General features: G+C 37.8%; 1 protein-coding gene across 2 annotated transcripts in view; it reads left to right on the forward strand.

Moving 5' to 3' along the window:
• The window catches only part of ARHGAP24 (Rho GTPase activating protein 24), a 484,560-nt gene that overhangs the window by 75,672 nt on the left and 381,129 nt on the right, over positions 1–27,759 (forward strand). For both annotated transcript variants that reach the window (XM_044388111.3, XM_026509803.4), the window contains exon 2: positions 6,242–6,441. In XM_044388111.3, the coding sequence (XP_044244046.2) occupies positions 6,262–6,441 (180 nt within the window). In that variant the 5' untranslated portion in view covers positions 6,242–6,261. The remainder of the gene's footprint in view (positions 1–6,241; positions 6,442–27,759) is intronic.

Here is a 27,759-nt window from a genome sequence, read left to right on the forward strand (position 1 = left end):
TAGACTGGGGGGCTTAAACAAGAGAAATTTATTTTCTCACAGTTCTGGGGCCTGCAAGTCCGAGATCAAGGGGCCAGCATGGTCAGGTTCTGGAAAGGTTCTTTTCTTGGCTTGCGGAAGACCCCTTTATCATTGTGTGATCATATGGCCTTGCCCTGTGCCTTCTCCTGGAGAGAAAATGACAGAGACAGAGGAAGACAGAGAGAAATGTCAAGTCTGAAATTACTTGAACATTTAGAATATTAAAAAGAGTTTTAAGTTCTAAATCAGGTAAATAATTGCAGTTGTTGAAGAAATGTTCTGGGAAATAATAAAAACAAGCCTATAACTTTATAGACTAACTATGACATAGCCCATGATCAGGTTGTTCAGTGAACATCCTATGGCCAAGCTCTTTTATTTCTTTTTCCTTCGGCAAAGAATGTCAGATTTGCAGGAATATACCTTCATGTCTTCTAGTGCCATGGAACTTAATATTTTATTTTATTTTTTAAAGATCTTATTTATTTGAGAGAGAGACAGAGGGACAGAGATAGCAACAGTGATAGCAAGAGAGCACAAGTGGGGCAGACAGGGAGAAGCGAGCTCCCTGGAGCCCGATGCAGGGCTCAATCCCAGGACCCTGGGATCAAGACCTGAGCTTAAGGCAGATGCTTAACCAACTGACCCACCCAGGTGCCCCAGAACTTAATATTTTAAAAATGAGAGAAAAAAATAATAATAAATATTTTGCCTTTCAGAATTTTCTTCATTAGGGAGAGTACACGACAATGCATATACATCCACACCCATCATACACACACACACACACACACACACACACACACACACACGCACGTGCATATGCATGCACTCATATATGCACATATACTATTTTGTTCCGTGTGTATATTTGTGTTGTGTGAACTATTACCTATAGAAAGGCTATAGGCTAGCATTTAGACGTAGAGCCCAAAAAATACACTATTGCTTGACAAACCAGCAAGTTGGCAACAGCTGCAAAACAGCTTTAAGAAAAAAGAAGAAAGATTAGAATTTGCTAAATATTGACTATCTGTAGTTATATATGGTATACAGTGCAATCGCATTCATTTTGCAAAGGAATCAGGTTCTAACGTCAACCCCAAAGGTGACAATTTGTTGTGAACAAAATTACTCTTGAAAGTCACATAAATCTCTCACAAGTTGCAGCATTTTACCAAATCTGCCGGTTTTGTTTTTGTTTTCTCCCCTAGCAGTAGAACAAATCGCTGTTCTTTGACAGAACAACTGGAGTAGCTGTCGGTGTTCAGGGGCCGTGTGGTGTGAAATCACGTCTGTTCTGAAACTCTGGGGTCACATTTGCACAGTGAGAGACTCACCCCACCAGAGGCCGAGGGAGTTGACCATGGCTGCAAGAAGGCGCCTCCCACTTGTCCCGGGAGCATGCATTCACTGAATGTCATGGAGGCCATGTGGTGGAATTGTCATGCTCTCCAAGTTGTTCTCTCTCCCTTCTTCTCTCGAGCTCCCTCCTTTGTCATTCTCTCATGTTTGCTGAACATATGTAATCATGGAGGTCAATTCACACCTATTGCAACTTCATGGCATATGGCATTCTATACCCGTTTTTGTTTCTGTGCTTGTTTATTTATCTCTGTTGAAATGAAGTCACATATATAAATACTTATGAGTGTGGCTGTTTGACTTTTAGAAAATTCTACTAGGAGCATGAATTTCATCTCTGATTGCATCTGATTGCAAAAAAGATACACAAACCAGTTTCCACCGCCGGAAAATAATTCAAAGCTACCAGCCCATCAAATGATGGGAACTTCCTAAGACCCAGCATGGCACAATGGTCATCACTAAGGCTTTTTCCTAAGATTGATATGAGGACACCAATCAGCTTCTCAGTTCTGTTTTTGTTTTAGTGTAGAGTAACCGTTTATTTATGTTATTGTTGTGTTGTCATTGTTATATTGATTTGCTAAATGCTTAAGTTGATAGTTCTATTTTGTAATCTCCTGTACTACCCAGCTGCCATGTCCTGACCACGAGGAAAGTACTTTCCCAGTGGAAATTCAGTTAAATCATTCTCTGAGAATTTGAGTAAACTGTATTTTTCTTCATGCTAAACCACAATTGATTACATGTATTTCCTGCCAAGGCTAAAAAGTGTAAATTTTGAATGTTTTATTTCTTTGTGAAAGGCAGTTTCAGATTCCTTTAGGTTTGATGATTTTGACACTGTGTTTAAGTACAATGTTCATGCTAATTGAAGTCTTCCATGTTAAAGGGGAAAAAATCAGGTTCTGAAGTATACAGTTTTCTTTAAGGCATTGAATACAATCTAGAAAGTCCAAAATATTATTTGTAGGAATTCTATTGTAGTTGTCACATAGCTTATTCATTGATTCAACAATTGTTTCCTGAATACCAAATATGCACTCTTAAAAGCACTGGGTATTACTGTAGTGAGGAAAAGCAAGTCCTTGACCTTGTGAAGTTTATGGTCTCTTGGAAGGATAATTGGCAGTAAACAGCTAAAGAAATAACAATTTAGTTAAGTTTCAGGAAGACAGAGGTCAGAGTTCGGTGATGGAGAATAGTAGCAACAGGGGAAGTGAATCACTGGATGATTCGTAGGTGTTCCTTGGAACAGGGAGATTTTACGCTGAGACTTAAAGAATGTGAAAGGGTCAGGCATGTAAAGGGCGGGAGGTGGGGTGGCCTAAGAGGAGATCAGCAAGTATCAAGATTCAAGGCATAATGGGGGTTGGGTGTTTCCAGAACTGAAAGGGAGATGGTGTGGTTGCTTGCATCAGAGGTGTGTGTGTGTGTGTGTGTGTGTGTGTGTGTGTGTGTGTGTGTAGTGGAATGGGGGAAATGACGAGGAAGTGGCATGAGGTTAGATGAATCAGTAAACAAGTGCCAAATGATTCAGAGCCTTGCAGGTCAGGGTAAACACCCAAGTTTTTAAAATAAGTAAAATGGGAGCCAATTAAAAATTTAAAAGTAGAGAATCATTATCTGATTTAATTTTTTCAAATCTCACTTTGGCTGTTTTGTGGAGAATGAAATATGTGTGAGCAAATGTTTGTGTTTGTGGTTAAAAATGGAAGCAATGAGACCAGTCAGAGGACTGTTAGAATCCTCTAGTCAAAGACGATGGTGACTTGGGTCATAGGGTGGTGGTGGAGATGGAGCCAATTGGATGGATCTTGAAATATTTGGGGGAGTTATATAGTCTTCTGATATTCAGGATGAGGAAGAGTCAGGAATCAGAAATGATCACTTTTCTTTCTTTTCACCTTCTTTCTTTCTTTTTTCTCCCCCTTAATTAAATATATCACGGTACCACTTACTAAGATCAGGTTTGGGTCAGAATCAGGTTTCAGAGGGTGATCATGTTCACTTTTAGCTATCTAGCACCAAACCTGTTACAAAATTTATGAATTCATCAAACATTGATCAAGCTTCACCATATTATCAGACATTGCCCTAGGTGTTGATAATATCTGATGTCTTTATCCTCATGGAATTACAGAGGTGGTAGATTTCAGAGTGCTGAAATCTCTCAGGAACCATAGTTAGATGAGATCGGGCACATTCAGGGTGGTATGGCCGTAGACTCAGGGACCATAGTTAGAAATGATCCAACTCAGCATCCTCATTTTAAAGATGAAGGGTAGAATTTGAACCATCTAATTTCTGTAGAAATATCAAAACTCCTCTTGGGACACCTGGGTGGCTCAGTGGGTTAACTGGCTGCCTTTGACTCAGGTCATGATCCCAGGGTCCTGGGAGGGGTCCTGCAATGGAGGCCCTGGTCAATGGGCTCCCTGCTGAGCAGGAAGTCTGCTTCTCCCTCTCCCTCTGCCCCTCCCTCCCCACTCATGCTCTCTCTCTTGCTCTCTCAAATATAAATAAAATCTTAAGAAAAAACTCCTCTATAAAAATCATGGTTGCTTTAGTAAAACTTAATTTTACTCATCCAGCAATAGTCGTGGTATTATTTTCTCTTAGGGATATGATACACTCTGTTTTCATTCCTGTTTTAATGAATTGTTACAATTAGTACTATTAAAATGCTTTCTAATGTATTCTGGAATCATGAAAATATAGACATTAAAGCCAAGGGTTCAGTGGGCAATGCTGTTGCTGATGTCACTGTACTTACAGAAGACGTAGGCAAGGAGAATCATGATTCATGTTCTAATGTGCACACGTTTTTTACTAGGACATTAATGGTAGACAAAGGCAAAACTAGGCACTTACTGGGTAGGTTACCCATTACCTTGAAGCATTTTAGAGGGGATTTTTCAAATTTAATATAAAACATGAATATGAGAGGAAGGGAGGAAGGGAGCCCAAGAGAAGGAATTTGTTGTTGTACAATGAATTAGAGATTTTCGTGTAGGTCTGCCTGTGTGTGCATATGTTGGAATGTTTGTTTTAAGGTCTTATTCAACTTTATAGGTTAAGATATTTGGTCAAAGATGATGAAATAGCAAGTGGTATAGATTTGAACAATTTAAATACCAGGAAGCCAACAAAGATGATTTAGAGTGTTCTAAACAAGCATACTTATTATCTCAATTACGTTACAGCATTTATTGTTCATTTAGAATGAGGTTTACTTGGCTCTTTATACTAGGTCAAGTACTGTGAAAGAAAAAAGTTGAAAATTCCTGCCCTAAGGGCATAAACTGAAAGCATCAGGCATAATCCAGTCTGCACACATCCGTGCACACACACGAAGGGAGAATGTTCCCTGTGCTCAGTACCTACTCTCATGGGAATGCCCATATTTCAGTACAAGAAAGGGAAAAGTGGATACTGAATGGGACAGATGGTAGTCAAGTGACCTACTTGAAGCTTGAAAGCAGGGGTGGAGACAGATTGCGATGCATGCCCGTAGAAGAGGCAAAACTACTAAGATGGTGGAAATGATCCAAATAAGAAGAATTAGAACGAGAGTTCCGCTTCATCCCTGCAACTGGAATGGCAGGACTAAGTTCAAAGAATCTAGAAGCCCACTGTGGAGGGTTTGACCGTGTACCTTTAAGGAAGAAACGTAAATGACTGAAGGCTGACAATGGAAACTTCATGGAATTTCTAAGTAGGATTGTGTACATAATGTGAAAAATTAGTGGTGAAAATAAAGACTAGACGGGGACAGCTTGTTTTCTGAAAACAAGCAGAAAAAAAAAAGATTTCTGTGCATGAATATGCCAAACAGGAATATTCTGTTTCATGAATTAATATGTTCTTATATCCTTCTCAAAGACACAGAGTAAAGACTGAACTTTTTGCTTCCTGAAAAAGTGCTTAGAAATAAACATTAGCAAGCATTTGCAGGAAGCCTTTGGGACAGGAAGATGTCTTTTATTCTCAACCATGGTCCCTGGCTTTCCGGGAAAGCCACCTCCTCCGTTGTTACTGTGGCAGTTTCCTTCTCAGCTGTCAATTAATATTTTCTCCATGATAAACTCATTTTCTTGCTATGTTTAGCGTGTGTGACCTTACGCTCCTACACGCATAACCTTGAAGTGTTCTTCCTCGTGCAGCTGGAGTGCACCACTCACTCCTGGAGTTGAAGGAAACTCAACTGGCCCAGCAGGTTTTTTTGTTTTTGTCTTTGTTTTTTTGGTTTTTGTTTTTTTTTTCCTAGACTTCTTCAGCTGCACTAATTCCCGACAAGCCAAAGAAACTCTCAAGGGGATACTTTGGGCGAATGGGGAGCAGATACATTTTGTGAAATTTTCACATATGTAAAACAAATGTCTTCCATTGAGATTTTAAAAATAGTCCCTTTAAACTTTAACATGTGTCAGGCTAGTGTTTGCTCAGATAATCACAGGCCTGCACATGCAGGACCCAATCAGTATACACTAGACACAGAGGCCCATTATCACGAGAATTATGTTTTTGTTGGTGGTTTTAGTTTATTTTCAAAAATTGCTTCTTACCACATTACCTTTAGAACTTTCTCATTTTTTAGTTCTACTTAGGAAGAAAGGACAGTTATCACCCAGCTGACTAGCTCATCAAAGGAAGACACAGCAAACCTTCCCTAAGCTTTTTCCAGGCATTTTGTTTTCAGGTCTGTGGTTTGCCTCTAGAAATTTGGCAAGTATGTTGATACACATTTTTCACTCTTTCTGTTTTTTTTTTTAAGGACAGAAGTGATTTAGGAGGGAATTGAATATGTGTGAGTACCTTATTCTTTCTTTTTTTCTTCTTATTTGTTAAATAGGGAAGTTCCTCAGCTTGATAATGGAGGAGAACAATGACTCCACCGAGAACCCCCAACAAGGCCAAGGACGGAACAATGCCATGAAGTGTGGGTGGCTGAGGAAGCAAGGAGGCTTTGTCAAGACTTGGCACACTCGCTGGTTTGTGCTCAAGGGAGATCAGCTCTATTATTTCAAAGATGAAGATGAAACGAAGCCCTTGGTAAGTAAGAGAAAATAAAAAGCTCTGTGGTCATAAGCAAGCCAAGAGGTAGAGGGGTTTGCTAGAAACTGATGGAGTCTGAGGTCAACCCAATTTCCCTGGTCTCTTTAGTTCATTGGTGTCTTTCACACTTTTTCTCATTGTTTACTTTGGTTCAAGATGATGGACTTGCTAATTGAGGCCAAGAGGCAAATCATACTTGTCTGATATTAATTTTGACTTTTACTGAGCTGGAACAGAATGTCTGAGTCCCTCGGGCATACTTACTTTATGAGAAATTTTAATGGACATCTGCTAGAAGGTATATATTGTAGCCAAAACATCTTTCCTTTTCTCAGAAGTCTGTTACAAGCACAGATTTGAAGGAAAACTATAAACACAACTTTCAGTAATTTTTGAGACCCCTTCAGCATCAATTCCTGGGGGTTTCCTTCCGCCTTAACTCACATAAAATATGGATATGGTGCTAAATGGAACAACTTTGATACATCCAATCAACATACATAATATACTCTTATGGGAATTGTTGTTGTAGCTTTTGTGGTTCCTTAGCCGTCTTGTATTTGCTTATTTACTTATCATTTTCTCAGCCACAAATCTCTAGGCTGCAATGAGAGAGAGGAAGAAATTTCTAGCTCTTCCTGTAGCTACAACAAGCTTTCCTAGCTGTGATCATCAGCCGATGGGGGGAGATGCCATCTGAAGTATCCGCTGTGTGTTTTCCCTTCATCTATAGCTATAGGATATATAAATGAAAGGAGAAACATTATAGATCAAAGGACATAAACATACCCACCAGTATGTTTTTGAGGCTATTTCCCTTGTGTTAAAGTTCAAGAACTTAATGAGGAGTTTAGATCAGGGCTCTGCTTTAGTACTTTATGTTTTTAGACCTCACAATTTCACAAAGTTCTCATTTGTCTAGTTGAATTATAAAAAATAAGAACAAACACACATCCTATAGATATTTTTTGAAATTGCTACTATTTTTTAAGCGTTTATTTACCAAGGCCAGGCATTAGACCACGAACTTACATATATTATCTTATGAAATGCTTAAAATAATCGTATGAGGTAGGATTATCCCCATTTATGCACGAAGAAACCAAGGTTTAGGAATAATATGCATTACTCCAAATTAGACAGTGGTGTCGTGATTTGCCTCCAGGCAAGTCTGACCTCATACATCCTTAGCCAAAGACCTCATAAATAAATTAATAAGGATATCCCATAAGAATTAATAAATATATCATGACAGTTATGGAGCATTTCCATACCAGTTCTTGCATTCGTAGCAAACCAGTGGGGAATGTAGGGGTTAACATTACAGATGAAGAAATTGTGGCTTAGTGATATGAAGCAATGTGACCAAGATTGTATCAGTCTTAGAGGCAAAGCAGCAGAGTCTTTTGTCTCTTATCCTATACTCTAAGGTTCTTTTCTCATTGTACCTTGTTTTACACTATAGATTTCATTATGGCATATCTTGACTATAAAATCGTTTTTATCAAACTCAGAAAGGGATCAGGTTAATGTGAGAAAACAGAATAGGGAGGACCCAATATGGGGGCTTTGTTATGGAGAGATACATGCAATAAAATGGAAGTATGAGTAAGATCCAATGTTTTATCCTAGGAAGTCTTATTCTGGTATAGTTTGGCCACAATGGGTACAATTTCAATGATTAGTTAGGATCCAAGGAGCTAAATGGGTGATAAGGAGAGCAGAGGATTCAAGAGCTGAGTGGCTGAAGATGTGAAGGAAAATCACACAAACGTTCTGACTCTTTGGTGAGCTTAGCGTATCTTCTAGTAATGAACGTGAGATAGACTGGATTAGGCCCAAGCTCAAGGTTTCTAAAATCTGAGAATTAATACAGATGTCAGAGAAGATGCACAGGAACCCCAGTTTGAGGAACTCTGCCCTCAGCTGCTCAAAGAGGATTTTTCTATTTAGCCTGGGCTATGCTATGTAATTTCTCTGTGTTGTTTCTCAGGAGGTCTGCATAATTATAGGTGGTCTTCAGTGTAATGTACTTATTTTGCTAACAAATCGGAAATATAAATAAGAAAATGCAAAAAAATTTTGAGTAATTCAAATGGAAATCATCTCAAAATAAAAATCACTTTAATTCATAATATTTCTAAGGTAGGTTGTGTTTTGATATCATTATATTACCAGTGTTTAAAACATATAATAACTAAAATTAACAAAATAGAGTTATATTGATGAGAAAGTACTAATTCTTATGCCAAACAAAGATAGGCTAATGTTATTTCCCCCAAAAAAGTTTCTTAGTTTTTCTTTCCAAATATCATTTGGGTTTTTTTGTTTGTTTGTTTTTTTAAAGATTTTATTTATTTATTTGACAGAGAGAGAGACATCCAGGGAGAGAGGGAACACAAGCAGGGGGAGTGGGAGAGGAAGAAGCAGGCTCCCAGCGGAGCAGGGGACCCGATGCAGGGCTTGATCCCAGGAACCTGGGATCACACCCTGAGCCAAAGGCAGACACTTAATGACTGAGCCACCCAGGTGCCCCCAGATATCATTTGTTAATAAAGCAGTCAAAATTTAAGGTAGGGGTGCCTGGGTGGCCCAGTTGGTTAAGCATCAGACTCTTGATTTATGCTCAGGTCATGATCTCAGGGTTGTGAGATTGAGCCCCATGTCAGGCTCCATGCTGGGTGTGGAATCTGCTTAAGATTCTCTCTCTCCCTCCCTCCCCCCAAAATGGGGGTAAATAACTTTGATTTATTATTTTTTATATCATCTTTCACAGCTGTTCAAGCACCAGGAATTTTGACATTGTATTTTTAAATTTTAATCTTTTACACTAATGTTCAATACATGCACAAAGAATCAGATTAAAAACTGACAATTTCTGTATTAGAGGGCACTTAGTAATTTTAAGGACTATATATTTGCCTGTGAATGGGCAATTCCTTACTTAAAAGTAGTTTCTGGGGTGTCTGGGTGGCTCAGTCAGGCGAGCATCCAACTCTTGATCTCAGCTCTGGTCTTGATCTCAGGGTCGTGAGTTCAAGCCCTGTGTTGTGTGAGCCTACTTTAAAAAAAAAAAAAGTAGTTTCTTTAAGTGAAGGTGGATGCCTGGCACATTTTAAGTTCTGAAGCATATTTTTGAATGAGTTAGTGAGTGAATTAATGAAAGGTATCTATAGCCAAGAAGGGCAGGGCCAGTACCAGGTGCTGTGAGTAGTATTGACTAATTCTCAACCTCATATATCAAAGTCATAACTCAAAAATCATAGTTTAGTATGTTAAATCATAATTACTTCATGACAACAAAGTTTAAATCATATTAAGTAAATTTTTTTAAAGAATCATCTCAGTGAAGAACATTGAACATCTTGAAAAATGTTAAAACTAGAAAAATTTTAGTTGTTATAAATCCCCTCCTTCTACAGATGAATTGTGTGTGTGTCTGTGTGTGCGCACATGCACACGAGTACACACGTGCAAGTGTATATATATATATATATATGTGTGTGTATTGGCTGTGGGATATTGTTAATGCCTGGCAGATGAGGAACTGAAAACCAGATTTCCTTGCTCTTGATCCAGTGTTCCCTCAGCTTTGCTTTTTGCCTGCTCACGAATCCTTAACTTTTCTTTAGATTTGCTTTCAATCAGAACTACTTCTTGGTTATTTATTTTCAATATTGGTGCTTTCAAGCATAAGAATGTCCTTAGCCTTCATATATTTTGATGAGGGTTGTTTCATTATTACTGGAGGGAATGTCACTAATGAAATGAAAAATTCACCCTTTAAGTATTCCTAACCAGCTAAAAATGTTCAATAAACTTAATCTGGATTTGTTTTTCTCTCTCTTGGAAGGCATTTCTAAAAGGAGAGTATTAACACCCTTGAAATGTGTGTTTCTCCTGTCCTAGAAAACGGTTTTCAATTTATTTTAGTAAAACTTTTACTGAGCTTCTCCTCAACTCAATAAAGAGAGACAAACTCTATATTATCCTTGTTATTAAAAACCACACATCTGGAGGGGGAAACAGGTAAGTGAAATGATAATTGGGACAGACAATCACGTAAGCACTGGATGCTCTAAAAACACGGATACGATTAATGCCCAGCAGTGAGTGATGATTCTGTGTAGAAGGGTTGAGGAAGGCGTCACAAAGCAACAGGTGAACCTTACCTGGTTGGTGGGAGTTTTCCAGGTAGTTAAACTGAGAAAAGAATTCAGAGCAGAGGAAAGACATTAGAGTTGTAAAATAGACATCAATAGGTAACTCCATTTTGTGCGAGTAGCGAAATGACAAGAAATGGGGTTCAAGTGATAGATGCGGCCACAACATCAAGGGATGCATTGGTTGTACAAAGAGACCTATTCTCTGGTATGGGATGGGAAGCTATTTCTAGAACACCTATCTACCCAAGTTGCAAAACCGCATTAATCTGTTAGAAAGGAATAATGGCAGCCATGTTAAAACATGTATTAGTTTGCCATAACAAAAGGGTGGCTTAAAGAACAAAAACATGTTTTCTCATAGCTCTGGAGGCTGGAAGACCAAGATCAAGTTTGGTCTCTAGTGAAGCCTCTCTTCCTAGCTTGCAGGCTTCTGCTTTCCCTCTGTGTCCTCCCATGTCTATTGCCTTGTGTACAGGAGCATAAGAGAGCTCTGATATCTCTTCTCCTCTTATAAGGACAAGAGACCTACTGGGTTAGGGCCCTACCCTTACAAACTCATTTAACTTTAATTATCTTCAAGTATAGTTACATGGGGGGGGAAGGGGAGGGCTTCAATATGTTAATTTTGGGGGGACACAGTTCAGTCTGAAATACCTAATACGTTGCAAACCTCTGTTAATGAATATAATTGTTTCAATTAGGTTTTTCTTTTATCTGTACCATCAACTTTCTTTTTTTTTTTTTTTTTAAAGATTTTATTTATTTATTTGACAGAGATAGAGACAGCCAGCGAGAGAGGGAACACAAGCAGGGGGAGTGGGAGAGGAAGAGCAGGCTCCCAGCAGAGGAGCCTGATGTGGGGCTCAATCCCAGAACGCTGGGATCATGCCCTGAGCCGAAGGCAGGCACTTAACCGCTGTGCCACCCAGGCGCCCCTGTACCATCAACTTTCATCTCTACTAGAACTTAATATTTAGTGCATTATACACTTAATTATTTGAACCTACTATTGGTGTCTTATGTTCTTATTCACACTGCACCTTGCCTTCTAGATATTCTGCACCTGCACAGTTTGAAATTTGCTTGAAAGCTTAGAAGTTTGAAAACTTAGAAAGTCTCACTGTAACTTTTCTTGTATTTTCTTTTTGAGCAAAAGGCAAAATACCCTGTAAGTTTTCTTCTCTCTGGAGACAGTATCTGATTTGTAAACAAGACTTTCCACCCCCTAATCAGGGTTCCTCGGGCGATACATTAGAGGTATACCTCAAAATAGAATTATTTTACATTTAAAATCAATCAAACTAAACTTCTTTGTATCTTGTAATTTTTAAAATGGGAGAAACTTTAGTTCATTTAGGCCAAAACTTTCTCCTCAAATCATTTTTACAGTATCTGCACTTATACAGATATAGATTTTATTCAGAAGAGATTTAAAAAATGAAGTTGAGATGTGCCGGGCTGGCTCTGTTGATGGAGCTTGCAACTCTTGATCTCGAGGTCGCACATTGGGTCCTATATTGGGTATAGAGATTATTTGAAAAAAAAATGTTATTCCTAAAAAATAAAGTTGCTTTTGGTGTTTCCAAATAACGACAACAAAAACAACAACAATAAAGCACAGAAAAATGTTGTATGTAGCCAATTTAAAAAAATGAATTAGGGGCACCTGGATGGCGCAGTCGTTGGGCGTCTGCCTTCGGCTCAGGGCGTGATCCCGGAGTCGTGGGATCGAGCCCCACGTCAGGCTCCTCTCCTGGGAGCCTGCTTCTTCCTCTCCCACTCCCCCTGCTTGTGTTCCCTCTCTCGCTGGCTGTCTCTCTCTCTCTGTTAAATAAATAAAATCTTAAAAAAATAAATAAATAAAAATAAAAAAATTTAAAAAAAAATTAAAAAAAATAAAAAAGTGAATTAATACACCCATAATTATTATAAGCATTTTATAAGTACCAAATTTTTCCAGTTTTTAGGTAATATTTTTTCTTTTTTTTTTTTTTTTTTTTTAAAGATTTTATTTATTTATTCGACAGAGATAGAGACAGCCAGCGAGAGAGGGAACACAAGCAGGGGGAGTGGGAGAGGAAGAAGCAGGCTCATAGCAGAAGAGCCTGATGTAGGGCTCGATCCTATAACGCCAGGATCACGCCCTGAGCCGAAGGCAGACGCTTAACCGCTGTGCCACCCAGGCGCCCCTATTTTTTCTTTTTTTATCTTTGAAATTAAGTCCCACTTGTATAGGGAAAAAAATTATAATTATACTGTGTGAAGAATCTGTGAAAAAGAAAAGTTCTCCCACCAACCCTGAACACTCCTAGCACCTTTGAATAGCTATTTAAAATGGTTTTAAAACAGATTTACACCAAGTTTGGTGACCATATCTGTTTGGCCATCTTTCACTAATGATCATGACAAATGACTGTGGCCTTAATTATAGATATTGTAACATGAGGGAAACAGCTGAGTCAGAGATAAAGTACGATCATTATAGTTATTCTAAATATAATGCTGTTGTGTAGAGCTTGCAAATGAATCCAGTGATGAGTTCTAGTGCTTTTTTTGAAACCATGTGTTTTACTTCTATCATAAAGTATATTATCACCTAAATAATAGCTAAGGCTCAAGTTTGGTGATACTTGTGAGTGTGTTTGACACTCACTCTAGTGGGTACTAGAATTTGGAAAACAGCAATTTTAATTTTTTAAATTTTACTTTTGTTTTTATTTTATTTTATTATTTAAATGGCACAACTGCTTTTATTTTTTTAAAGATTTTATTTATTTATTTGAGAGAGAAAAAGAGAGAGAGCACAAGCAGGGGGTAGAGGGAAAAGCAGACTCCCCGCTGAGCAGGAAACCCAATGTGGGGCTCGATTCCAGGACCCCGAGATCATGATCTGAGTCAAAGGCAGACAGAATCAGCTGAGCCACCCAGGCGTCCCAAGCAGTGATTTTTAGAAGCCAGCCTGAGACTCCTGATAAAATGACTAAAATACAAACAGACACCAACCCAATTAATCTAGTCTAGATTGTCTAGAACAGACATTGATCTGATTATGTGGAAAGGGTTTTTTTGTGGACATGATGAAGATGGCACTATACTAGATAGCACTGAATTTTCTTAACTTAGAGAATAAAGTGATTTTGAGTGAATTATAAACTGAGGGTTAACCTCTAAATGTGCAAGAATTGATTACTGATTTAAGAGTAAGCTCTAATTTAATACATTTAATGAAACTTATGAGTTAATGAAATCAAGAAATCTCTAAGGCACTTGCTGTTTGTTAACATATATGATCAAGAAGAAGACAAAACCCCAATTAAGTGTTTAAGGTAATACTAGGAACCTTGAAACTTGGATTTCATCCTTAAATCTAAAATTGACTTTCTGTGTAGCAATTAAATCTCTTGGTATTTAAAAAGACATGTAAGACGGTGTTGTATCATCATAAATTGTTTGGGAAATCTTAGCTCATTCCTAGAAATGATTATTATATCAAGAGATGGTGTTATTAATGTAAAATATTATTTTATTCTGCTTTTAGTTGAAGACTTTTTTTAAGTTGCGTATTTCTATGCAGCCATTTCAGAGTGGTTCAAAATATAGACTTTGAGTCAGATTGTTTGGATTGAATCTTGACTCAGCCAGATACTAATTATGATACACTGAGTAGTGAGTAAGCTGATTTAAGCTTCAATTTACTAATCTGTGCAATGAGATAATAGTAGTACCTATCTCATAACATTGTGAAGAGGATTGAATTAACTGATTTATGTAAATGATCTTAGAAAGCAGTGGCACATAGTACGCATTAAATACAGGTCTGCTGTTTTTAGCAAGACAAAAGGAGAATTTAAGATATTTATGTTATTCATTCTATTTTTAAAACAATTCAACACATACTTATAAATTTCTTATGTGCCTGTAGTTGTTATGCTAGTTTCTAGGAAATATAAAGGTGATATAAGCAATTCTATAACAAATAGACTCCTCCTCCTCCCCCCAAAAAAGAATTTAAAAAGATGCAGCTTATTTCTTTCTCAGGTGAAAGTCCAAGGAGATTCCAGGTAAATGAGGGGGATCTTCTTGGTCTGTCCTAAACAAATGGTTAGAAATCCAGGCTGCCAGAAATTTTGTAATTTTAACTTTTGGCTTCTTAATTCACCATGGGGTCCATTCCCTTCCTCCTCAAATAGAATGTGGATATAAAAAGGAGTACTGCATAGAAGGTTTGGATGGACCAGGTGTGGTAGTGGCTCTTACCACTTCCGTTCACATTTTATTACCTAGAACTGAGTCACATGACCAAACCCAACTGCAAAGGGTACTGGCCACGTAGCTCAGCTTTATTCTGGGAGCAGAGGGAACATGGGTATTAAAAGAGTTAGCAGTCCCTGCCATAGGTGATATAATAATACTAAGCATCATGAATCCAGTGTTAAATTCCAGTGGGTGTTACAGATTACTGCTGTTACCATATGATATAATAACTATTTACCGTTGGAGGCCTTAGGAGGGACACCTATTACCACTTCAAGATTCAGGGAGAGTTTTTCGAAAGAATATATGTTGAACTGAGAATTGAAAGATGATACAGCTTTATTACAAGCTATCGGGGTGGTGTATATGGCAGAACAAAAGGTGTGGGCCATGACTCTTTGGTAGATGGCTGGGAAATAGATAACGGTCAAGTAAGAAAAGAAGACAAGAAGTGACGAGAGATGAATTTGGAGAGGTGCACACAGACAAGTAAGTTGTGTTAAGGACTGTAGATATTATCCTGAGACCTTCTATTTCCCCTGCTTTTATGTGCCTGTTTTCCATGGTTTATTGAATGTAGAGCTAAACAGTAAACATAGGCTATTCTACGTGTAGCTCATTGTGAAGGATCCCAAAATGCCCACCTAACCAAAAAGTCTTCCTTTGACAGTTCTGCAACTCTGTCTGGGGTTCCTATAATTGGCTACTTTGTATTATGACATAATCTCTGGAAAAATGATGGAAAAGCAACTATGCTAGAGGTAAACACTTGACCTTCTATCATATATTATTACCTAAGCATGAATCGTGGGCATGCCCCTCAGGTCACTTTGACTATAGACAGAAGGATTGAGAAAATCTGTTGCTGCTGGAGGGGGCACTTGGGCTGAAGAGCAGCAGATAATGTCTTGGACAAAAGGAGAGATTGATGGGGTTCCTGGGTGGCTCAGTTGGTTAAGCATCTGACTCTTGATTTTGGCTCAGGTCATGATCTCGGGATCTTGGAATTGAGCCTGCAGTGGGCTCCACGCTCAGCATGGAGTCTGCTTGTCCCTCTCCCTCTGCTCCTCCCTCTCACTCTCTCCCAAATAAAGAAGTAAATAAAATCTTCAAAAAAAATTAGAGCTTGATGGTTGGGACATGGTAGCCCGTGGGATCACAGTTATGAGATTTCATCTTCATAATTTTCTCTAGAATTGACTTTGTACAGTGTGGGCATTTCCCTGGAAAGCAGCTGAACCCAGTTGTTTTGTATACAAGGTTCTCGAGTCAGACTGCCTGGGGTCAAATAAGACTCCATCACTAGCTATAAGCCTTGGAAAGTTCTTTTTACTTACTTAAGTTATTAATCAGCTAAATATAAGTAATAATACCTATCTCACAGAGTAGTTGTTAGCATACCTGAAATGAGATGTTTCTAGAATACTCTTTTTTTCTGGAATACTTACAGTACCTGACTGTGTATTAAGCTCTCAGTAAATATTAAGTATTGTAGTTAGTATCATCATCACCATGATCATTTTTATCATCTTTGGCTATCAGGATATCCTGACATGGCAGTTTAGAAGTCAGGATCTATAATATATGCCTTATTACTTGAAGAATGAAGAAAATAATAGATGATCAGCCCATGTAAGTAATGCTAACTCAGAGCAGAAGATAACTTGTTTTTGCTTGTGACCTATGCTGTCAAAGCACTGAACTCACCTGGAAAGATTCTCAAAAAACAATGCTCACCTTTGTAGTATGTCTTTTCTTTTTGTTGAAATTACTTTTGGGGCTCCTTCAAAGCTTATCAAAATGATGATGATGACAGCAAAGGAGACTTGAAGGATTTTCTTTGAGAACTGGACCACCCCAGAGAGAAGCAGCCCCAGTTTTCTTATCTCAGGTACAGCACTTATTCCTCAACCCCAGCTTGAGAGTGAATTACTGGAGTTGAATCCCTTGAGTTCTGCTTTTAACATTTAATCATATTGACTGAAGCCTTTTGTATTTGTGATGGAATTCAATATATGAAACTAGGTAGCCCGTATATGGATTATCTCATTAGCCCGTATATGGATTATCTCATATTTCCACTATCTCAATTAGTGGAGAGGAAAATTTAGGGGAAAAAATGAATAGATGAAAATGTGATTTGAACATTTACATTTTTAGTGCTTAGTGTAATGTATTTTAAAAGGTGACTTTTTCTTCCCCTGATATACGAAGTATTTCACAGCCTTTTCTAGTTATTTTCTCTGAAGTTTCTTTTGGGCACTCAGTCTTCCTGTCCTTTCTTCTTTACCTTTATCTCGCCTAGATCCAGCTGCTCCCCATTTTTCTAGCACTATTACCATATGTTCATTCATTCACTGCCTATTTATCAATTGTAAACTATATAAATTATACTTTACAAAATGTTTTGACCACTTTCACAAGGATGCAATGCCAGATGCGTGTGTTGGTATTCTCACTTTCTGAATTTTGGCTTCCTTCCCTTAACTTCAGGTTTTCAAGGTTCATCCATGTCTAGCATGTGTCAGAACTTAATTTCTTTATATGGCCAAATAACATTCCATTGTATCGATATGCCACATTCTGCTTATCCATTCCTCAACTGATGGACATTTGGGTTGTTTCCCCTTTGAGGCTGTTATGAGTAATACCACTGTGAATACTCACGTACAAGTTTTTGTGTGGACATATGTTTTCATTTCCCTTGGTTATATATGTAAGAATGAAATTGATGGTTTATATGGTAACTTCATATTTGAACTTTTGAGAAACTATGCCAGTCGTTTTTTTAAAAGATTTATTTATTTGAGAGAGAGAGAGAGCGCAAACATGTGGGGGAGGAGAAGAGGGAGAGGGACAGAGTCTAAAGCAGACTCCCCACTGAGCGTGGAGGCCCACATGGGGCTCAATCTCACAACCCTGAAATCACGACCTGAGCTGAAACCAAGAGTCAGACGCTTAACTGACTCTGCCACCCAGGCACCCCCTATGCCAGTCATTTTTAATGATTAAATTTCGGTGTAATTTAAAACTGAAACCTCATGCTTAGTTTAATCTCATCTATGTTCCTCCCTATCTCAACACTTAGGGGTCTTGATGTGGTACTTCAAGTAGGGAGGAAGCACAGTGTGACCATGTTCTTCTCCTCTCTTTCCAGCACTAAAAGGTGGGGGAGAGGAGGGAGAGACAGAGGCACAGAGAGAGCAAAGATAGAGACAGAAAGAGAGAGAGAACGTGTGTGTGTGTGTGTGTGTGTGTGTGTGTGTGTATGTGTGTGTGTGTGTGTGTGTGTGTATGTGTGTGTGTGTGTGTGTGTGTGTTTGAGAGGACTATGAACTGGATACTCTTTACCTCTTTTTGAGGCCTCTCGTGTTGAGAACTGACAGAGGCGAAGAAGAGATCAAGGACAAATGCATCTCTAAGAACCTATCCCTGCAGGGGACTACTGGGGTTGCTCTTGTTTCTCTGGCTAAATTCATGGTTCTTTATAACCGTCTTGACTGCCCAGTATGTTGGAGATGGGGCAATTGATATCTTCTCCTCATTTTTCCCCCCGTCAGCTCTCAGAGTAGGCAGTACACCCATAGCTTCTTGCTGCCAGGATGTCATTACCAGGTGTCCCACCTTCCCTGGTTGAACCGGAACTGGAAATTCAAGTATGGCTGACAGGACAAATGTAGTACTGCAGGCTCCTTTACATTGTCACAAATTTTCTCTGCCCTGCAATTCTTTTGCCCTTTGCTCAGGGGTAGGTTCAGCACAGCCTGAGCACATTACAGAGTGGGGAACAACCTGCCAGTCTCCCCAGTTGCCAGCAATTCTCCTGGAGTTCCTTCTCCTTTGCCTTGAGGGGCTTATGGCTTTCCCCCCATACTTCCTTCCTGGAGGCTGGAAGAAGACAGGTAGGGGTACTAGCGACAGTGGGTTGGATTTTATTCTTTTTTTTTTTCTTATTCTGTTAGAACAGAAAGGCACTTACCAGGCGCCTGGATAGTTCTGTTGGTTAAGCATTCAACTCTTGATTTTGGCTCATGTCCTGATCTCAGGGTCATGAAATCAAGACCCGCCTCAGGCTCCACACTGGGCGTGGAGCCTGCTTAAGATTATCTCTTTCCCTCCCTTTGCCCCTCTCCCAGCTTGTTCTCTCTTGAAAGAAAATAAATAAATAAATAAACAAACAAACAAATAAATAAATAAATAAAATAAAATAAAATAAAAAGAAAGGTGCTTAGCATCTCTTTATTTCTGGTTTTAGATCCCAGAAAGCAGTCTGGGACAACAGGATAATTCCTACTGAACACCCTATTATAAAAGTTTACATCATACTTTTACAATTTTTAAATTAGAACTTATAAATCAAATGGACATACTTTTTTTCTCCCACATAAGTGGGACTAACATTCCCTTATTAACTAGCAATTCCAGAGATTGTTAAAATCCTTCATGTGTCTGACTTCTTATGATTATTAACTTGAGATAATATTCTATTCCATTTATGAGTCAATTTTACCTTGCCATATACAAAAATATGATTTGAGGGGAAGCTTGTACACTTTGACACCTTTTACTCATTTCTCCCCCCCCTTCACTCCCAACCTCTAGTAGCCACCAATCTGGTGTTTGTATCTATGAGCTTTTTTTCTTTTTTTTTAATTTATCTTAGTGAGATCGTACAGTATTTGTCTTTGCCTAACTTACTTCACTTAGCACAGTACCTTTGAGGTCCATCCATGCTGTTGCAAATGACAAAAGTTTATTCATTTTGTATGGCTGAATACCATGCCATCGTGTATGTGTGATCTATATATATCACATTTTCTTTATCCATTCATCCACTGATGATTTTTTCCATCTCTTGGCTATTACAAATAATGCTACAATGAACATGGGGTACATATATCTTTTCGAGTTAATGTTTTTCTTTTCTTCTGATAAATATCCAGAAGTGGAATTGCTGGATCATAGGGTAGTTCTATTTTTAATTTTTTGAGGAACCTCCACACTGTTTTCCTGAGGGGCTGCTTCAGTTTGCATTCCCACCAACAGTGCACAAGGCTCTCCTTTTCTCTACATGCTCACCAACACTTGTTATCTTTTGTCTTTTGATAATAGCCATTCTAACAGGTGTGAGGTGATATCTCATTGTGGTTTTCATTTGCATCTCCTAATGATTAGTGATGTTGTCATTTTTCCTTGTACCTGTTGGCTGTAAGTTTTTGGAAAAATGTCTATTCAGATCTTCTGCCCATTTTTCAAATACGACCATTTTTGTTTGTTTTTCTATCTTTCAATTATTGAGTTGTATGAGTTCTTTATATTTTTTAGTTAATAATCCCTTATCAGATATATGATTTTAAAATATTTTCTCCCATTGAATAGGTTGCTTTTTAATTTTGTTGATGGTTTCTTTTGCTGTAGAAAAGCTTTTTAGTTTGATGTAGTCCCACTTATTTTGCTTTTGTTGCTTTTGCTTTTGGTGTCAGGTAAAAAAATAGTCACCAAGACCTTTGTCATAGAGATTACTAACTATGCTTTGCTCTAGGTGTTTTATCACTTCAGGTCTCATTTCAAGTCTTTTACCGATTTCGGGTTAATTTTTATGTATGGTGTGAGATAGTGGTCCAGTTTCATTCTTTTGCATGTGTTTGTCCAGTTTTCCCAACATCACTTATTGAAGAGACTGGCCTTTTCCATTGTGTATTTTTGTCTCCTTTGTCATAAATTAATTGATCACATAAATGTGGGTTTATTTCTGGATTCTCTATTGTCTGACATTGATCTATGTGTTTATTTTTATGCCAATGCCACACTGTTTTGATTACTGTAACTTTGTGATACAGTCTGAAATCAGATTTGTGATGCCTCCAGTTTTGTTTTTCTTTCTCAAGATTTCTTTAACTACTTGGGGTCTTTTGTGGTTCCATACAAATTTTTGGATTTTTTTTCTATTTCTGTGAAAAATGTCATTGGAATTTTGATAAGGATTTCATTTGAATCTATAGATTGCTTTGGATAGCATGGACAGTTTAACAATATTAACTCTTCTAATCCATGATCACAGAATATCTTTTCATTTATTTGTGTCATCTTTAATTTCTTTCATTAAGGTCTTGTAGTTTTCACAGGTCTTTCACCTCCTGGATGAAATTTATTCTTAGGTATTTTTTTCTTTTTGATGCAATTATAAATGGGATTTTTAAAAAGATTTATTAAGTTTTGTAATGTTAATTCCAGTATAGTTAACATACAATGTTATATTAGTTTCAGGTATACAACATAGTGATTCAACAATTCTACACATTATGCAGTGCTCATCATAATGTGTGTACTCTTCATCCCCATTACCTATTCTGCCCATTCCCCATGCACCTCCCCTCTGGTAACCATCTGATTGGTCTTTATAGTTAAGAGAGTGGATTTTGGTTTTTCTCTTTTTCTCCCTTTGATCTTATGTTTTGATTCTTAAATTCCACATATGAGTGAAATCATATCATATTTGTCTCTCTCTGACTGACTTATTTTGCTTAGCATTATACTCTCTAGCTCCAACCATGTTCTTGCAAATGGAAAGATTTCATCCTTTTTTATGGCTGAATAATATTCCAGTGTGTGTGTGTGTGTGTGTGTGTGTGTGTGTGTGTGTGTGTCTGTGTGTGTGTGTGTCTGTGTGTCTGTGTCTGTGTGTGAGAGAGAGACACCTTCTTTATCCATCCATCAATCGATGGACACTTGGACTGCTTCTATAATTCGGTTATTATAAATAATGCTACAATAAACACAGGGATGCATATCAATGGGGTTGTTTCCTTAATTTCTCTCTTCTATTTCATTATTAGTATAAAGAAACACAACAGATTTCTGTATATTGATTTTGTATCCTGAAAATTTACTGAATTTTTTAAATTAGTTCTAACAGTTTTTTGTTGGTGTCTTTAGAGTTTTCTGTATATAGAATCATGTCATCTCCGTATAGTGGCTGTTTTACTTCCTATCCCATTTGGGTGCCTTTTATTTCTTTTTCTTGCTTAATTTCTCTGGCTAAGCAAATATAATTTTTAACATCTTAACATATTAAACCAAAAATTTATCATAATAAGCCCTACATATATTTTGACTTAAGATAAAGTATCTTTCTCTTCTAACTCATTGTCCCTGTTTGTGTCATAGTCGGAGAAGAGATTAACAGAATCCATTCAGCGTATTAGCATAATCCTCAGCTAGTTTTGTGAGCCTGGATTCCTACTTAAATATATTTTCTAAGTACAGGGTCCCAAATGCTTAAATGATATGGCATCCCTCACTAGAGTTAAAATCATATTTCGGATAAATAGATGCACACCTTTTGCTTGGCTTCCCTTGTGGCCCATCTTGAGAAATGAGGTTATTAGAATAAAGAACTGAATCTATAGATGTGAGCTCACTGACCTGGATGTGGGTTGAACGTGCACTAGTCCTGGCCTTGCTGTCAGTATGCACTGATTATTTAAATTAGCCAACACAACCCTCACTTAACTCTGTTATTTAATGTGCAGAACCTCCTCCAGGGAAGGCGGGCAGGAAACATCAGCCATAAGACTAATACATTTTCCGACAGCTTTCCAGGGCCAAATTCCTGCATCTATTTTGAATTTTTTTCTAGGTATTTTTTGTTTCGTTTTGTTTTGTTTTAAATGCTTAGACTTAATACTTATATTTTCTCTAGATTTTTAAAGGAGACTTTCTACATCTTGTCAATTTTTTCTTTTATGAAACCTCGGGGCTCTCCTGGGTCATGGGCTTAATTTTTCCATTAGTGAGGTATGTCCCCTTCAATGAGTCACTTCTCCCCATACGTCCTCTGTTAAAGGAAGACATGAAACTGATGGTTTCAGAGTCACTTTCTAGAGTCAGGTGACACTTGCAGAGTCAGGTTTCTAGAAATTTTGCTTAGCCACACACAATGCTTTTGCTTTCTAAAAAGTAAACTCTCATGATTCTTCCAGTAAGCTGATACGTTTAATTATTTCCTAAATCATTACATTTGCTTATAAAATATGCATTGTAATATTCACAATTATTTTGGAAATGGGTAGTTTACCATTAGAGTAAAGGATAGAGTAAAGGGGAATGTGAGCAGGAATTTCATTTTCGAAGCATACAAAGATTTCACAAATGTTCTAAGTGTTCTGTTAGTCTGCATTTTGAACATTTGGGCAAAGATCTTTAGTGAAGGCAGTTTTAGTCATCATCACAGCTAGTGACATAATTACTTATCTAAAATTCTTGGTGTTTTCAAAACTTCCTCTTTAAAGTGTCATCCTTTCACATGCAATTGTGATAAAAAGATACTGCTTATTTAAAATATTTCTCTTTTTGACTTTTAAAAATGCTTGAGCATGTTTTAAAGATTCAAATGAGTTTGCCTCCTCTGATGCCCTTTCCTTCTAAAATTATGACATGCAAAACTTGTGAAATAGACAACTTGGCTGAATTTTTAAAACATTCATAAATCATGCGCGTTTTACATCAGACTGTTGTTTACTGCTTGAAATTCTATCAATTAATTCATTTTTCAAGGCAGAGTCTGCGAAATTCTTTGTGTCACTATCTAGAACCTTTACTACGAGGTCAATGTAAATATCAGATATTAACTTTTCAATTCTTATAACACATCTTAATATTACCGGGAAAAATAAAAAAACCTCAAATGATAGTCTGAATCAAAACTTTCAACATATTTTAATTAAGTTATTTTGAATCACATAATTTGTTTTGTTCACAGAAATTATTTTTAGCAGCAAAATTTGTTGTCTAAGTTTATATGTCTCTGATCAGCTACCTTAACTGAAATTGCATTTTTTTTGTTTTTTTTAAAGATTTTATTTATTTATTTGACAGAGAGAGAGAGACAGCCAGCGAGAGAGGGACACAAGCAGGCGGAGGGGGAGAGGAAGAAGCAAGCTCATAGTAGAGGAGCCTGACGTGGGGCTCGATCCCGTAACGCCGGGATCACACCCTGAGCCGAAGGCAGACGCTTAACCGCTGTGCCAGCCAGGCGCCCCCTGAAATTGCATTTTTGTTTCTGACCTCTTTTCACCTCTTCCATTCTAGATTGAGGAACAAGAGTTGTGTGATGCTGTCCATGGGGACTTGGATTATGTAGCATTCTACACAGTTGATACTTGTCTAACTTCCTGTTCGATGTCTGTCTGAAAATTTCAGATTTTTTCTTGTGAAGTATGTTAGCAATTTTACTGAATTCTAGAAACTAATTTTATTTAGTTAAGCTTATTTTTGAGTGTAATTAACTCAAGCCATTCCCCAATTACAAATTTTTTATTGGAGTAGCAATTGAAATGAGTTTCAGTTAATAAAAATGGAAGATACATGTTAAGAGGTAATTCCTCACTCTATTGTGGCTTTCTAGGAAGACAAAAGGGAGTAAACATTTATTATAAATTGTTATGTGTTATGGTCCATGTTCAGTACTCTACATTATTATTTCATTAATTCTTACAATACTATATGCATACTTTTTTATACATGAGGAGACTGAATTTAATAAGGTTTAAAAAAACCTGTGGCCCAAAGCTAACAATTGACAAAACCAGGCAGAACAGTGAAATAAATAGTATAAGGAGGAGGCCAGGAAGGAAAAAAAAATGTTCTGAAGGGGTGGGCACGATCTAAACTGGTGTCAAGAGGTTTCTGAGTACACATATTTTTCAAATATGAGAGAAAAAAAAGAGAAATGGATACTTACTTTAATAAATAGGAATATAGCTTGCATATCGTTGCTGAAGAACCCTGTACTTTTTGAAATAATGATGCCAATTTAGAGACATACTCAGGGTTCCAAGAATTATGTTAATAACTCATAATTTCTGCTGAGAAGCTCTAGGAGAGGAAGGAGGTGTTGGCCTTCTGTAGGCAGTACTTGGTGGTTGGGAGATATGCTCAAAGAGCATGTATCCAAGAATGGGTGCATGACCTGCTAAAACCATGGACCTACATCTAATACTCCATTTTTGTAGTCATTTGTGAAATGAATCTCTCATAGCTTTGTAGACATTTGCAGGCGGCTCCATATTTCACTGCTCTGTTTCATTAATAGCCCCTAATAAGTCTGTGTTTTAACTTCTGGCTCTTACAAACTCATACAATGAAGAGGTCTTCGTGGACAAAAGCAGATGGGATACATTCTAACTCAGGACTCAAGTGATACATAGCAGTGGTTGATGATTGTCTTCTGAATTCCTATACATAACAGGGAAATGGCTAATAGGAAATGTACCCTAGAGTATCCTCTTGGACACGTGGCAGGAAACTGAGTAGAGCATGCACTGGCCTATCAAACCCACCTTTCTGTCATTCTTTTTTGTGGATTTCTATGGAAGCAAATCTGGAATGTACCTCTGGTGGCTGAAGTCCTTGAGAGGAACCTAAAACGATTCACAGTAAAGGTCCTCTTTTAAATTATGTATCTATTTCAGGGTTATGACTTTAGAAGACACAAAGCTATGGGACTTGAACACCTGCTGATAGGATGATTTTGGAGAATAGATTTGGGCAAGGAATGAAGTTAATGTTTATAAGTTAATGGAATTGAGTAGAAGAAAGACATTTGGGTTCCCTTCCATTCTCCTTACTCCATCCCCAAGCAGAGGAGGCCTTGGCAGGTCACTTTTGAGGGCTTTTTCACTGGCTACCATGCTAGTGATGGTTCACAATAATGGGTTTAAAAGGCCAATCTGGGGCATGCCCTGACATTAAAATCTCCATCCTCCACTTTAGTTCTCAAGGGACTACTATCCAGAAGGAAAGAGGGCCAATTATCTCTTTACCCTTGCAGCTGGTTTGTTCTTGGCCCAATGTATCAAAAACTTGATCCTGATCCCTCATTAGAGGAACAATTTCGGACTCCCCAAATCTCTCTGATTTTCTGAGTCACTTTTTGTCTCTCTGCATCTCTTGCCTTGCTTGTACTCCTTTTTTCCATCCCATCTCCAGCAACTGTTCTAGGGGCTCTTGCACCTCTCCAGGAAGGGCTCAGTAGAAGGCCTCTTGCTTTGGAACATTCCCTAGTTCTCTCTCTTTGTCTCTCAGTCACCTTTCTCTTATCCTTGCTCTCACTCTTTCAGGTCTGTTGCTGGGATGAGGCATTACATCCCATGGCATGGCAAGACTTAGATTCGAGCTTTTGAGTTAAAATAGAGGAAATAAGACACTATGGTTCAAGGCCACTTACTCTTACCCTGCATAGGGAAAAAGAATCTTCTTTTGTCAACACTCTTTTATCAGAGATCTATATAGGACTTTTGGGCCAAAGCCTGAGCCAAGAATGAAGTGTTTCAGGTCTTGCTTTAGTGCCTTTGTCTCATGGTGACAGGTGATTCATTGAAAGAAAGACTCAGATATTTCTACAGTCTCTGCCAAATGCCATCATAATACCATCTTAAGTGGCATGCCAATCGATATGTCACATACAAAATGGTGCTTGAATATCAACTGTTCTAAGTCTGTCACCTTAAAGAAGAAGAAACTTCTTAAAGAAGAGAATCAGAGAAGACTGCAATTTTGTATATAGGGGTTCTCATGCTCAATAGAACTGAAAATTGCTTAGATTTACATAGCTCCTGTCTTTGAGCAGAGTTTGAAATCTAGGTCTTTTGCTATAAACCTTGAAGCCAAGAATACACAATAATTCAGATGTGCCTGTTTTGCAAAATGGGAGATGGATGAATTCTCAACCAGAATTTTATAAGTGTTCATAGTAATTTAAAAAAATCTGTGTAACTATTATATAATCGAGGGCTGCCTCATGTTTTCAATAGCTGTTTTTAGAATCCCATTGGCCCCAGGTAGAATTCCTTAATTGACCCTATAAAAGAATAAAGGTATGTTCAATACAGAAAATGTTGCATTCCCTTAAAGTGAAGACCAAATGATAGTATGATGTAGTGCTGTCCTAAGAAAGGTTTCTCAGTTGTTGAGACAGAGATGAGTGGTAGGCGCATTGAGGCATCGCATGCTGTCTGTGCTAGAGTAATCAGTACCTAATTCATGTGAGTGGTAATTAATTTTTAAAAACAACATTATCTAGTAGATCACACTGATGTTGATAATTAAATTATATTAGTTACATTATATAGTTATGTTAGTTTTTTAGTTTAAGTTTGTTTAGAGCAGATTTGTACATTTCTTTGAGTTGTATGTTAATACATTACTTTATTACCATAAAAATATTTACATTAAGAGCCAGAAAGGTTTTTCTTTAGACATGCATGCATTAGTCAATCTGACAAATAGTGGTCTAAGCAAGCAGCGTGTTAACAGATGAAATAAATTCAGTTGCATCCATCCCCTTGCTAGGATAGACTCTTGATTTCCTTTCTCCTTTCTTCTTTCCATCTTTCCTTCCCTCTGTATTTCATGAGTAGGCATTTGCATGCTGACATGAGCCAGGTATAGTACTTGATATAAAACAAGTCACTGTGTTTGTGAAGCTAAGTTATAATGAGGGAGACAAACATTTAATACATAGTAATAACATAATAAAGTGGTATGAAGGAAATGAATAGATACCTAGACACACAATAATGGTGCGGCAGTGGTGGTAAGGGCGGTGGAAAAACCAAGAGTTAGTCATACAAGGAGAAGAGGGAAGGATGTTCTGGCCCGAGGGGAGAGCACACACAGCAGAAACAGGCCTGTGAGCTGGTAACTTCATTAGCTAGGGATTTCTCATCATCCCTGCCTCCATCCTGGAAATGGTTTCAGCCCAACCAATATTGCTTTCTCCATGGACCAGTGTCTGAAGACTATGTGTGCACATGATGGGATTCTCCACAAGAGCCCCCTATTGCTTTTTAATACTGTATTGATGATACTTCCTGCTTGCTAAGTGCTTTGTGCT

This window comes from Ursus arctos, unplaced genomic scaffold (genome assembly GCF_023065955.2).
Source record: "Ursus arctos isolate Adak ecotype North America unplaced genomic scaffold, UrsArc2.0 scaffold_9, whole genome shotgun sequence".
Lineage (NCBI taxonomy): Eukaryota > Metazoa > Chordata > Mammalia > Carnivora > Ursidae > Ursus > Ursus arctos.